The sequence below is a fragment of the Lepidochelys olivacea genome (genome assembly GCF_965140295.1).
Source record: "Lepidochelys olivacea isolate rLepOli2 genome assembly, chromosome: 12".
Taxonomy (NCBI): Eukaryota; Metazoa; Chordata; order Testudines; family Cheloniidae; genus Lepidochelys; species Lepidochelys olivacea.
The window spans coordinates 23,006,833-23,021,504 of NC_140422.1; the positions used below are offsets into that span (position 1 = coordinate 23,006,833).

At 48.8% G+C, this 14,672-nt stretch overlaps 1 protein-coding gene across 3 annotated transcripts in view; it reads right to left on the reverse strand.

Annotated features, from left to right (window-relative positions):
- Positions 1-14,672, reverse strand: part of CEP89 (centrosomal protein 89) — a 133,326-nt gene that overhangs the window by 62,131 nt on the left and 56,523 nt on the right. For all 3 annotated transcript variants that reach the window (XM_084645036.1, XM_084645035.1, XM_084645034.1), the window contains 3 exons: positions 8,953-9,133; positions 6,901-7,068; positions 5,223-5,364 (listed from right to left, as the gene is read on the reverse strand). In XM_084645036.1, coding sequence (XP_084501162.1) covers positions 5,223-5,364; positions 6,901-7,068; positions 8,953-9,133 — 491 coding nt within the window. The remainder of the gene's footprint in view (positions 1-5,222; positions 5,365-6,900; positions 7,069-8,952; positions 9,134-14,672) is intronic.

Below are 14,672 nucleotides of genomic sequence, written 5' to 3' on the forward strand. Positions count from 1 at the left end.
CCTTCCACTTCTTGTAAGCTTCTTTTTTATGTTTAAGATCCGCTAGGATTTCACCGTTAAGCCAAGCTGGTCGCCTGCCATATTTACTATTCTTTCGACACATCGGGATCGTTTGTCCCTGTAACCTCAACAGGGATTCCTTGAAATACAGCCAGCTCTCCTGGACTCCTTTCCCCTTCATGTTAGTCCCCCAGGGGATCCTACCCATCCGTTCCCTGAGGGAGTCAAAGTCTGCTTTCCTGAAATCCAGGGTCCATATCCTGCTGCTTACCTTACTTCCCTGTGTCAGGATCCTGAACTCAACCAACTCATGGTCACTGCCTCCCAGATTCCCATCCACTTTTGCTTCCCGTACTAATTCTTCCCGGTTTGTGAGCAGCAGGTCAAGAAAAGCTCCCCCCCCCAGTTGGCTCCTCTACAACTTGCACCAGGAAATTGTCCCCTACGCTTTCCAAAAACTTCCTGGATTGTCTATGCACGGCTGTATTGCTCTCCCAGCAGATATCAGGAAAATTAAAGTCACCCATGAGAACCAGGGCGTGCGATCTACTAACTTCTGCGAGCTGCCGGAAGAAAGCCTCATCCACCTCATCCCCCTGGTCCAGTGGTCTATAGCAGACTCCCACCACTACATCACTCTTGTTGCTCACACTTCTAAACTTAATCCAGAGACACTCAGGTTTTTCTGCAGTTTCGTACCGGAGCTCTGAGCAGTCATACTGCTCCCTTACATATATAGTGCTACTCCCCCACCTTTTCTGCCCTGCCTGTCCTTCCTGAACAGTTTATAACCATCTATGACAGTACTCCAGTACTGTCATGGGGCAGTGAGTCTTTTTAAATTTTACACAAGGAGTCCCAAAGATTAAAATCATATCTCCCCAGCAATGCCTGCTGGTTGGTGATACATAGCTGAAGGCTACCCACTGAATAAACTTTCCCTCCAAAAGATCGAGTCTCTTTGTGTCTTTGTTTCAGGGTAGCACTCCACTGGCTCTGCATTTCCCACTCATTCGCTGCAGTGACCACCAGGTATTCGAACTCGTTCGCCAGTACATAGTACTTTTTCTCTGCCCTCTTCGAGGTGGAGGGCAGAGAAGGAGTTTTCCACAGGGCTTTGACTGCTCCCATCATCGCCTCATTGATGGGCAAGGCCATGTTGGAGGGTGCTGACATCCAGGATGTTAATCAAGCTGTTTGCAGACTCTTTGAGCTCTTCATTCTCTAGACCCAGGTTTGCCATGACCCATTTGAGAAGGTCCTGCTGAGCCCTGAAGTCATCCTGCAGAAGCACGCTACTGGGCCCTGCGATAGCCTTGTCAGGGGAGAAGGAGGCTTACACCAGAGGTGGGGTTCCTTCCTCCTCTTCCACTTCACAACCACTGGAGTCATCTCCTGGATGTTGGCACTGGGATCCAGAGTCAGTATCCAGTGCCGAGTAGGAAGGAGCGATAGTCTGCTTCTCCAAAGCTTCCATATAGAGCCATGCACAGATACAAAATTTGTATCTGCATCCGATCCGCAAAAATCATCCACGGATATAAAGCGGATATCTGCAGATTTCCAGAGCTCTACGAATAAAAGCAGTGGAAGGAGGGGCCCAGCACTGCGGGAAATCCCCAGGGTTGCAGTATGGCCACTGCATCAGCTGGAGGCCTACTGGCCAAGTGCCAGCACCAAAGTCCAGTGGCACATAGGCTGGGTACTGGTGATGTGCCCTGGGTGGAGCGAAAGATTTTCCTTAGGACTCTGAAGAAGAGTCTTCTCTCAGGGACCATCCTGGATCCGTACCCAGTTCTGCCTCCGCATAGTGCCAGGATTCTGTGAGCTGCCAAAGAGTCCATGACCGTGTTGCCAGGATCATGGTAGGCTTACCTTAGAGGGAGCCAGAAGTGCCTGGGAAGGAGCCCTACGCTTCCAGTCGCCTGGGCTGGCGAGTGCCCCCTTGGAGTCAATGGGATTGGAAGAGAGAAGAGGTTCTTCACTACCTTGAAAGCCTCCAGGGCCAAGGGGACCGTCCGACTGCTGGCACCACAGCAGCTTCCAGGTTCAGCAGAGGGTCTCACACTGGACTCAATGCTCTAGGCGGAGTTGACGGTGCCATCTCTGGCTCAGGGGAGGAAGAATGGCACACAAGCGTTGTCCCTCTTCTGCATCAGCAAGCACCCTCTCTAGGTGCGCTGCTGCTTGTGCTTCTTCCTCGGCACCAGAAATGGAGAATGGTGCCAGAAAGAACATGGCGCCAAGGAAATGCTTCGCACAGATGTCAAAGTGCTTGGCACCAATTCAGAGCAGCTCTGCTCTGAGACAGGTCAGAGAGCTGTCAGCCTCCATGAGGAAAGCCTTCAGCTGAATGTCCCAGTCTTCTTTTTTTCTTTTTTGTGTGCAAGGTCTGAAGTCCCTGCAGATCTGGCACTTGTCCTTTACTTGGGTTTCCCCCAGACACTTTAAGCAGCTGACTTGTGGGTCACTCACTGGCACATGTTTGCCACAAGAAGGCCTGAGAACCCTGGGGCAAAGAGTCCCTTGATGACGGGTTAACTAGTCACACTACTATATACATTAACAATAAGAACTATATACACTAACTACAATAACTATGAACAGAGAAGAGTCCAACCACTGCTAAAGAAGCCTTGTCACAGCAAAAAGGATCATTCCAGCAACTGTCATGGGCAGTAAGAAGGAACGGAGAGGATACTGGGCCAATGGCACCCCTTACACCAGCACATACGCGCACAGTTCCAGAGGGCACTAGAGCTGGCCCAAAGGATACCACTAAGGGAAAAATCTCCAGAAACAGTGCATGTGGCATGCAAACACCTACCATGGAATGGACATGAGCAAGTACTCAAAGAATATCTTGGTCCCAATTCATAAAGAACATTTTAGAGTACAATCAGAACTTAATTCTGTTGTAAAGTAAATGGAGTTAAAGAAACAAAAGGAATGATGTATTCACAGTAGTCTTTGTTGCATATCAGGTGCACTGCTGCAAATCATAACTAGTGTGTTGCAATGTCAGAGGTTGTGTCAGTTTTATTGCAGCAGTAATCTAGCTCAGAGGTGGCTAGGCCATTTCTGAACAGAAGGGGCAGAGTTTCATGGCCAAACTGAAAATGAAAGGGAGTGTTCTTGTTGGAATTGCACATACCCCCTCATGGGATGCACCAACAGTGTGAGCTGCACTGCCAGCACATCCTGTGAATGTGAATGGGCGGAGTCAGTCTCTAAGAACTCTGGCTAAAGGTTAATTTCCCTATCATTGTGGCAATCTCCATATCCAGGAGTAGAAACAAGTCCAGCATGACACTGAGAATTGTCACCAGATAATCTGTGGTGTGCTGCCTTCAGTCATCAGTGAAGTAAGAATACTGACAAGTTCCATAGTGTTTTTCCCTTTCTACTAACCACCAGTTTTTCCTGGGTTAAATTTGAGCCAGCTATTTTTAATCTCTGATCATCTCTTCCAGGAATTCGGAAATCAATGTAATAAGGAATTAGGTTTGGATAGAAAAGTAGTTGTACTGACTAAATCGGCTCGGATGACTGTCATTTTAGTTCTCTTTATTCGGCTGATGTTATGTTCTTTACTTTCGGAATCAAAATCATCAAGGGTTCTCCATGACCATTAGAGTCCTAATGCTCATCAAGTTTTCAGTGTTTTCAGGGTCTTGCCCATAGCTGGACTATACAGGCCACCTGGACACAGGTCATCTACAGTTCCATATTAGTTTTTATTAATTTCACAGATGGTTCTTTGAAAAATATAGTTTCTTTAACACTGCCTCAAAGTTAAAACACGCTAAATCCAATTAAGAGGGAAGAGAGGAGGTTTGGATGAATTTTTGATTTTTCTAAACTGAGCACATACAAATGAGCACAAATTTGTGCTACTTTAAAAGCAAATAGATAGTGAAATGCATAACTGTTTATTTTCACAAGCAAATATGCTGCAGGTGTACAGTTGCATGCACATTTTGTGGGTTCATCTCCAAGTGCACAGTTTACATAACTGGGCCCATCAGGTCCTTGACTGGAATAATTCAACTCTCTCTAACTGTATACTATTACAGTATCCCACTCTCGCACTAATTAGATCTGTTATATTATTTCTAATCATGGTCCCTGGGTTTATTACAGTTGCTTTTAAACATTGATCTATAAAATCTCTTTTTTTGCTATCTATCCAGGTGCTCAAATCTGTTTACATATCTAAATCAGTGGTCTCCAATCTTTTTAAGCCCAAGATCACCTTTTGAATATAAGGGCAACCCAGGATCTACCCCGCCCCTTCCCCGAGGTCCTGCCCTGCTCACTCCATTCCCCTCTCCCTCCATCACTCGCTCGCCCCCCACCCTCACTCACTTTCACCGGGTTGGGGTTTGGGAGGGGGTGTGGACTCTGGGCTGGAGCCGAGGAGTTTGCAGTGTGGGAGGGGGCTCCGAGCTGGGTCAAGGGGTTGGGGTGCAACAGGGAGTGAGGGGTAAAAGCTCTGGGAGGGACCTTGGATGCTGGACGGGGCTCTGGGCTGGGGCAGAGTGTTGGGCTGCAGGAGGGGGTACAGAATGCTGGCTCTGGGAAGGGGTTCGGGGTGCTGGCTCTAAGAGCGGGCTCAGGGCTGGGACAGGGGCTTTGAGTGCAGGAGGGGGTATGGGGTGCTGGCTCCGGGAGGGGGCTTGGGTGCGGCCTCCCGCCAGGCGGCACTTACCTTGGGCAGCTCCTGGTCGATGGCACAGCAAGGCTAAGGCAGGCTCCCTACCTGCCCCGCCCCACGCCGCTCTCAGAAAGGGTCAATGTACCCCTGCCCCCTGGGTGGGGGGAGAGGCACGTGGCACCATGCGCTGCCTCTCTCTGCAGTCTCCGCCCCCTCAGCTCCCATTGGCCACAGTTCCCGGCCAATGGGAGCTGCGGGGGGAGGTGCTTGCAGGCAGGAGCAGAGCATGGACACCCCTCCCCCCTGGGGGCATGGTGACCACTTCCAGGAGCAGCGTAGCCTGGGGCCAGGGCAGGCAGGGAGCCTGCCTTAGCGGCAGCCCCGCTACACCACTGGAGATCGCGATCAATTGGGAGAGTCTCTAGGATCGACCAGTCAATCGCGATTGACAGGTTGGTGACCATTGATCTAAACCATTACATTTTGAAATATAAATCCTCATTGTTAGTTGCTTTCTTTTTTCATAATAAAATAAGGAAATATGAAATACCCCTCAAGAACTTACCAAATGTATAAGATGGTCACGTTCCTGACTTATATTCTCTGCCAAGCTAATAAGATTTGCTAAGTACTGATGAGCTGCCACTTCCTTTTCCATTGCTTCTCCCAACTGCTGTTTCAGAAGACCTATTTTCTTCTGTGATCTCCTACAAAATATAAAGATAAAAACAGGAAAATCTTATTTTTAAGCACTAAATTACTGTATAGCAATTTAAAAACATTGTTTTTGGGCATACATTAGCTTTTAAACTGTACTGTCTTACGAGTCAAATCACATGTAAGGAAAGATTCTGAAACGATGATTTTAAATATAAAAGGTCAATAATCTAACCTTAGTACATTAGAAAAACATCTTACATCCTCTTTGTCAGTTTACAGGAAGACCAAACCTCTTTATCCTCTAATTTTTGGCTGTTTTGTTTCAAGCAATGAGTACTACTGAACTATCTGAATGACTAGCAAATACTGTGAAAACTTTCTTACATAATACATGGATATAAAAAGATGCTCCAGGTATTATAAATATTTTAAAAAATTCTTGTTCACTGAAATAGCTTTATCTCATGGGTATCATACAAAAGAAGTTTGTTGAGCATGGAACAATAAACTCTTTCATAACACTGAATAATTTACCAGGCTTTATTATTCATTAACTCATCATATGCAATCTGACAATTTATCTACTTTTATCAAAGACCTAAAAAATAATCAAATATTTTTTCAGATATGAACTTGCTCAGGAATCCAGGGATACCGCAAGCATCATGGCCTGTGACCACCTTGCATTCTTTCCTGATTTGATGGAGCAGGTGATCATAACAAATAATCATTCCAAGAAATGTCTTCTGATCCATGATAGCTAGAAATCCATGCTGCACACCATGCAATACAAGGGTATTCTAGCGTTCTAATAATTACAGCACTTTTTTTTTAGCTGATGGTTCAAAAAAAAAATCAACATTTCAAAATAATAATATTCAGATTATACTTTTGCATGTTCTGTTGTGCTTGCAAAAAGCATCACGGCATATGACCCAGCAAATCCGAACCATACTTTGTCTTGCATATTTTTCCTAAATTCATTTGTTCACATCTTGGAGATTTTATTTTCCTACGTTCTCTGACATTCTGTCCAGTCCATTACATACAGTCAGCCACAGTGGTCTACTATAAGTTGACGACACACATATACTTTTGTTATTTTTTTCATAGTTCTGCATAATACATGCTACACTGCAGTAGGTACTTAAATTCTATGACAATATTCCTTTTTTCTTGTGCAATGTTTGAATATTGGGCTTAATTTCTAGCTTCACAATATGCCTACAATTACTGTGATTGCTTACCTGAATCAGATAATTGGCTAATTATACTTTTCACATGCATTTTCCAGGTGCAGTCATGATAATTGTGCGTGAAAATTATATATTACAATTATTTGGCTAACATATTAAACGTCAGGCCTCTATAGGTAATACAGAAGTTAAATCATATTTCACTGGAAAGGCACACAAATTTTAGAGAATATACTTAATTGGCAGCAATAAGACTTCATGAGTCTGGAGTGGGCTATAGGGGTTGTGGGCCAAGAATATTTTTTCAGTGAGATATTACTTTCTTTTAAAATATTAGTGTCGGTGGAAGGAGATATCCAACTGAAGCAGAAAAGGAAATAGATAAACCTATTTGTCTTTTGTGCCATTTTCAGCTCTTCTTCCAGGATCTTGTTGTCAGCAACTAGGTCATTTTTCTCTAAGAGTAGGCTCTTTTTCTGTGCTTGCAATGATGCTAGTCTTTCCATTAGATCTTCCAGCTCAGCACTTTGCTTTTCCTGTTCCTGTTGCAACTGACTGCAGAAAAAGACAATATAAAATGGGTATCAAAGATCTACTTCACTGAGAAAATGGACAAGTTACATATTTGACAGTATATTATTGTTTTAGCTTACGTTTTACTTAGGTGTCAAAGATACAGATGTTAAAAACTATGCTATAAGTCATATGGCCAACAAAGCATAATGCCAATACAATTATTCAATGAAAATAGGTGTACTGGCAACCCTGCTCTAAATTGGATTTCTATGTATTCTATATAGTCAAAATGTATCCTTTTCTTGGTATTTGGTTTTACTGGTAACTCAAATAACCGCCACTAAAACTGCATGACCAGCAGTGCAGAAAGCGTGTCAATGGATTACTCACAAAGGTAAAAACGTGCTATGCCAAGAGATTAATACATTTCCCTCACACCTAGTCTTGAGCGAAAATAACTCAGCTGAATGTCATAAAACGTAATAAATTAAGTTCTAGACAACCTGAGGTTGAAAGTTAACATTCTCTTAAATACGTTCTTTAAAACTCAAATCACGCAATAAAATATCACAAGCCATCAAGCAAAGAACATATTTTCATGGTGGAGGCAGGAGGTAGTAAAACAGTTCTTGGTTCATTAAAATAGCTTAGCATGCATTTTTATAAGAAACTGAGACACATAAATTTAAAACACACTGATGTTCGTTAACTATAATTCACTTTAAATCCCTTCACTGTCGTGTAGTTTAAAGTTCTGATATATTTCATTTTTATTATAAAAAACTAAATCTTAGTGAATGGAAAGAGAAGTAATGTTTCTGCACCAGAGGAAAAAAGTAAAAGCCTTTTACTTTTCACCAGAGGCTTGTTTGATTCAGACATGTTGTTTGAACAGACTGGCTTTATCAAAGTGATGTACTCCTAGGACTTTTTCAGTTTATCTGTACCTTTCCCCTGGAGTAAGGGTTAGCTCCTGAAATATTATAGACTGTTGGGCATGACATGTTTATTGTCAACTTTTGTTTATTCTTTATGTGGTATCTTGCTAGATTTTCAAGATTTTGTAAATGAGGATGGACATTTAATTGACATATCAGATTTGTTTTTCCCAATCTGTTGTACTGTAATGCTTGGCATTGCCTAGTAGTTTGTCCTAATCTCTCATACTTGAAATTGTGGAGAATGGAGAACAATAGTGTTTTCAGTTTAGGATCTGAGTATATTTTATACATTTGCTACCAAAGAAGGGAACAAAAAATTGAAAACAATTCAGAAATAGGAAAACAGCTTCTAAGGTTAATACAAATGTTAATATGAATTATCTTATTTCCAATAAAGCAGTTGTCTTATAACAAAAAGACTCCAGCATTTACAATGCAAACTTTGCATCTTTGTGCTATGGCATGAGAACCTAAGTGAATTTTTAAAATGTAATCAAGCAATGGGAATAGTGAAAAATACATTAGGATTTTTAAATTCAGTTTTAATTGTCTATAGTGTTACAGGTAATGACATTTGTTCTCTAAAAATATCATTCTTAAATGTTTCCCCTTGGCGGAAATTTTTTTTGTTTGGCTAAGGTGCATTTTTTGTTTTTGTTTTTATTTATACCTAGATAAAACAGCATATAAACTGTGGGTGAAATCCTGGCTCTATGAACTGAATGGCAAAATGCCCATTGATTTCAATGGAACCAAAATTTCCTCCATGTTTTTATCAGTCTAAAAAATTAAGTTAACAGTTTTCTAAAATAATATTGCTCCACCTTCTTTGTACTCTGCCAGCTACCTTAACAACATCTGGATCGTGATGGAAAAGAACACTGGGGATTGGGTCCTGGTGCGGCAAAGGGATCTGTATGGGTACTTTGCAGGATCGGGGCCTTTCACACCACTTGTCTGTATACAATATGTAGACCCATACCTTCTTAATGCATTTACCAAAGCAACATGCTCCTTTGCTGTTACTCTGCCATTAAGATTGGCTTTCAGTTCTTCACATGTGGAGCATAAAGACTTCAGCTGCTTCTGATTCTCTGATATCTCCTCTTCCTGGCTCTGTTTCTTAGCTTCCAAAACCATTAGCTGTTTGGTCAATTTTGAAACTTCATGGGGGGGGAAAAAAAAAACTGTTGACACAACAGAACTAATTCACTAATCAAGTCAAAATTATAATTAAAACAATAGGACATTATTTCATAGACGCATTAAGCCCTGTGCCAACTTGACTTGGCTTGTCAAATTAAGTATTGCACTTTTATGCTATGGCTCCTGCTATCTGTCAAGCAGTTTATCAAGATGCTAGTCTTATCCACAGTTAAGAATAAAGAGAAAATCCTTATGTTATAGGCCTGAGTTTCACTAACTTCTGACTTGGCCAAAAGTAAACCTCAACCAACCCACCTGAAATTTCATGGGTATGTTCTTATACCAGGGCAGAGGAGGGGTTGGTTGGTTGTTTCCTGGAAGATTTGGGGCAAACTGGAGAACTGTTTGGAAGATGAGAGTGAGTGAGTGAGTATTGTGACAGGGTCAGGCCAGATGGCGACAGGAGAGTGACCCTATTGGGATCCAGGAAGTGGGGGGGCAAAGCCCATCCACTGCTAAAGGATCCCCCCACAGCCTAAGAGGGGGATCCACAGGACCTGGACACCAAATAAATCCGGGGGACAACTAATGTGAAATAACAGGGACAGGAGTGTGGTCAAAGGGTCAAACTAAGGGAACCGGATGGGGACACCGAGCAGAGAACCCCAGACAGCACCCACTGCTCCTCGAAGGCGTCAAGGGAGTCAGTGGACGCCACCCAGAGGAACTCTGCCCAGATACGTGAACGGACCAAGGATCGGAAATAGGCCCCACAGTCACAGGAGACTCCATCGGTCAACCTCCTCACTCTGGTTTTATAGATGGCCATTTTAGCTAGGGCCAGGAGGAGGCTGACCAAGAGATCCCGTGACTTTGTGGGGCCACGGATAGGGAGTGCATAAATAGGAAGGTGAGGGGAGAAGTGCAACCAAAAACGTAATAAAATATTTGTGAGGAGCCAGAATAGGGGCTGCAGCCTGGCACACTCCAGATATGTGTGCCAGGGTTTCCCTCATGCCGCAAAAGGGGCAGGTGTCTGGGACAGAGGTGAACCGCACCAAGAACACGCCCGTGCTCATGGCTCTGTGAAGGAGCCGCCAACTGATATCCCCAGCGGGCCTCGGGACCAAGGTGGAATATAGGCTGGCCCACCGGGGCTCCACACCCTCCAAAGTTGGCAGGAGGTCCCGCCATTTTGTATCAGGGCGGGACACCAGGGTGAGGGAGTGTAGGGTGTGGAGCACGAGCGTGTATAGATGTTTCCTTGGCGCAGTTTGGAAACAGACCGGCTGCAGCTCGTGCAGCCGGCTCACAGTGAAGGGGTGAGGGTGTCGGTTGGGTCCATGGGGTAGGGGCCCAGTTAAAAGGTCCAGCTGGCCTGTGGTAGAGGGTGGGCGGGGCGCGCCCTCATGTAGGACCCTGTCGAGGTAAACTCGAGCAGCGGGTGGCAAAGCGGCTTTCACCTCCTGAAGTACGCGCCGGGGAGTACAAGGTCTGGAGAGCCCCATGCACTGAGCAAGCGTCAGGGGATCCAGCCAGTCTCCCTGGACATAGTCCAGGAGGTCTCTGACTCCTGTGACTTCTGCCAAGACCAACCTCTGGCGCACTGAGGGGGACTCCGCCACCTGCACGCGAAGCTGGGGGTTGTGTAGCAGGGGCTCCGCGAGGAGATCTGCCCCCTCGGTGGCCGCCACGGACCTGGTCGTTGAAAACAGTTTCCAGGTCCGGAGGAGGTCCTGGTAGAAGACCGGCAGCCAGGAGAGGTCTCGCGGAAGACCTCTCGGATGGAGATAAAGGAGCTGCCGGTCATATCGGAGCCCTCAGAAACGGCACAGGAAGGCATGCGCCAGTATGCTCCAAGCCGGACTACCTGCACCATAAAGGAGCCTCTGCAGGGCCTGGAGGCGGAAGACATGGACCTGAGTGTGCAGACATTTCAGGCCCTGCTCTCCCTCCTCCAGGGGTAGATGAAGAACCCCTGCAGGGACCCAGTGCAGTCCTGACCAAAAGAAAACCAGAATCCATGTCCGGAGGGTGGCTAGGAAACCCGGGGCCGGGACCAGGGTGTTGAGCCGGTACCAGAGCATGGACAGGACTAGCAAGCACCAGCGCTCTCCCTCAAAGGGAGAGGCACTGGAGTAGTCCTGTCCATTTCCGGAGCCACTCTATCACCCCGCCCTCTAAATTGTGCCAGTTCTCCGGCGGAGAGGGATGTGTGGCAGAAAGGTAAACGCTGAGATAGAGCAGCGGACCCGTGCTCCACCGGATGGCCTGAAGCGTGGGTGGGAGGGAGCTCGCCTGCCAGCCGTTCCCGACCACCAGGCCAGAGCTCTTGACCCGGGTGGAGGAGGCTGCCGAACAGATGGCCTGGCAAGCCTCCACCCGCACCAAGTCTCCCGGGTCCTGGACCACAAGGAGCACGTCATCAGCGTACACCGACAGGACCAGCCGCAGCTCTGGCTCCCGCAGCACCAACCCTGTCAACCTCCTTTGGAGGAGACAGAGGAAGGGCTCAATCGCCAGAGCATACAGCTGGCCCAAGAGGGGGCACCCCTGCCGTACTCCTCGCCCGAAGCTGACCGGTTCAGTCAGGGTCCAGTTGAGCCTGACCAGACACTCTGCAGAGGCATACACCGCCCGGAGAAAACCCACGAACTGGGGTCCGAAGCCAAACGCTTGCAGACTGCTCAGGAGATACCCGTGATCCACCCTGTGGAACACCTTCTCCTAATCCAAGGACAGGAGGGCGAACGACAGACCATCCCTACACCCGAGTTCCAAAAGGTCCCCGACTAGATATAGGTTATCAAAGATGCCGCGGCCCGCGACTGTGTAGGTCTGGTCTGGGTGGACCACATCCGCCAGCACGGACCTTAGCCGCAGCGAGACTGCTTTTGCCACAATTTTGTAGTCCATGCTGAGGAGCGAGACGGGACGCCAATTTCATAAATCGTGGAGGTCCCCCTTCTTCGTCAATAAGGCAAGCACAGCTTGCCTGCACGAAAGAGGGAGGACCCCACTCTGCAAAGACTCGGCCCAGACGGTGACTAGGTCTGGGCCGAGGACGTCCCAGAACACACGGTAGAGCTCCACGGTCATTCCATCCATGCCCGGAGATTTATTGGTGGGCATGCGATGGGGGGGCTTCCGAGAACTCTGCCAGAGTGAGAGGCAGCTCGAGCCGGTCTCGGCCGCCCACACTGACCATAGGGAGCTCCTCCCAGAGCACTCTGCAAGAGTTAGGATTGGTCGGATCCGGGGAGAAAAGGCTTGCGTAAAAGGCTCTCGCCCTCCCACACATCTCCACCGGATCCGTGAGGGGGGTGCCATCTTCTGCCAGAAGGCAGGTGACGTGTTTCCTGGCCCCCCTCCTTTTCTACAGGGTGTAGAAGAAGCAGGAGCCGCGATCCAACTCCAGAAGGAGGCGGATGCAGGATCGAACAAAGGCATCCTGGGCCCGATGATCCTCGAGGGCCCGGAGCTCCTCCCGCTTCTCCCGGCACACTGCGCAGAGGGGCAGATCCTTGGAGCTGGTGGCCAGATGCCTCTCCAGCTCTAAAACCTCCTGTTCCAACTGCTATATCGCCGCATCCCTCCATCGGCTGGCGTCCCGGGTGTAGTCACGGCAGAAGAGCCGGGCGTGCACCTTCCCCAGGTCCCACCACCGCCACGCCGAGGGAAAGGCACGCCGCTGCCCTCGCCAGGCCAGCCAGAACTCCCGGAAGGACGTCACGAAGCCCACATCCTCTAACAAGCTGTTGTTGAAATGCCAATAGGCCGGCCCCGGCCTCTCCGCGCAGAGGGAGGCCTTCACGGTGGCTAAATGATGGTCAGAAAATGGGGCCGGCCGGATGCTGGAGGAGTGGGCTCATGAAAGGTGGAAACATGATAAATAAATGCGGTCCAACCGGGAGTGGCACGACAAAGGTGAGCCTCCACCCGGACAAAGGTGAACGTGGAAATGTCACCCGGGTGGTGGTCACGCCAGACATCCACGAGGGAGTGGTGTTCGACTATCTCCCGGAGGACATCCGCTGCGGCCGGGCACTGCTCGGTCCCCCTCCTCAAGGGTGGTGTTGAAGTCCCCACCCAGGACCAGGCACTCATGAGGATCCAAGGTGCCGAGGAAGGCAGACGCCTGCTGATAAAATTGCAGCCGCTCCGGGCCCGATGGGGCATAGAAGTTAATGAGGTTGACCACAAGCCCCTCCATACGGACCCAGAGGTGCAGCAGGCACTCCGGCACACCCTTGGCGACCCCCAGCACCTCGAGCCGTAGGTTGGGGGAGAACAGGGTCTCCACTCCAGCCGTACAAACTGTGAGATGGCTAAAGTAGACCTGTCCCCTCAATCCAGCCGCCAGCTGTCTTCGGGGGTCGGATCCGTATGGGTCTCCTGCCAGAAAACCACAGAGTACCCCCCCCTCGAAGGAAGGAGAACACCTGGGACCTGCGGAGACCTATCCTACAGCCCCGAGTGTTCAATGTTGCGATGGTGAGAGGTGCCATGAGGAGGGCTGGGGGGGATCCTTACCGGCAGGGATGTTCGCAGCTCCCGATGGGCCGTGCAACAGTCTGTGACCTACCCCATAAGTGAGTAAGGAGTCACGGAAGAGGCGGACGTGCTGGTAGGCCGTGGCAGCCTGCTTCCCGGTCCTTTTACCCTTAACCATGAGGGCCCTCGCGGCCCGGAGGATTTGATGAAAATCCCCCCATCACTGGAGAGCAAGCTGTACCTTGTTGCGGGAGCCACTGACGTCTTTTAAAAACTCCTGCAACTCCTCTCGTAGCGCATGGGGGTGTGGGGTTATGGTCTCCTGGTTATCCCCTGATGGGGCCCTTGGTACAGCCCTGTGGCTCACCGAGACAGGCAGACAGGGTGCAGACCCCCGATGGGGCGCCTGATGGACTGGCGCCACTAGGCCTGCCTCAAACACTGGGGCAATAGGGGATGGCGAAGGGAGGATAGCAGCCCCTAGTGGGTCGGGATAGGGAAACACAAAGGCCGTTCCCTGGGGGTCATCTACTGGAAAAGGGAAGGAGACAGCCCCAGGGGCGGCAATAACATCACGGGAGGTGGACAGGATAGGGACACGGTTAGGGGCAGAGGCAAGATTCTGGACTTCCGAATCCAAGCAGCTGGATGGTGACATCTCCCGATCAGGCTCAAGGGTTAAGGGGGTGGGGAGGGGGCTCTCAGCGATGCTGGGCGCAGGCTCTATGGTGGGTTTGGCAGCCACGGCATCAGGAGGTGGACTATCTTCTGTAGGGCCCCCACCTGGGAAGGAGGTTGATTGCTCCACACCAACAAGGGGTGCCCCTAACGGCTCGGGTCCCAGCCGCGTAGCACTGGCCGTCGCCTCAACAGGCTCTGTGGCAGTCAGCGGGGTGCCATATGCGGCCGGGTTGATGGAGGAGTCCAGGGGCTCCTTGGTGGTGGGAGCGAAAGCAACGGTTAGAGGGAGGGAGCATGGGGAAAGGGGGGCTGGAGTGAAGTCACCCAGATCGAGGCCCGCTGGCATAGGGTCGTCCTCCCCCTGGGTGACCGGGGTCAGAC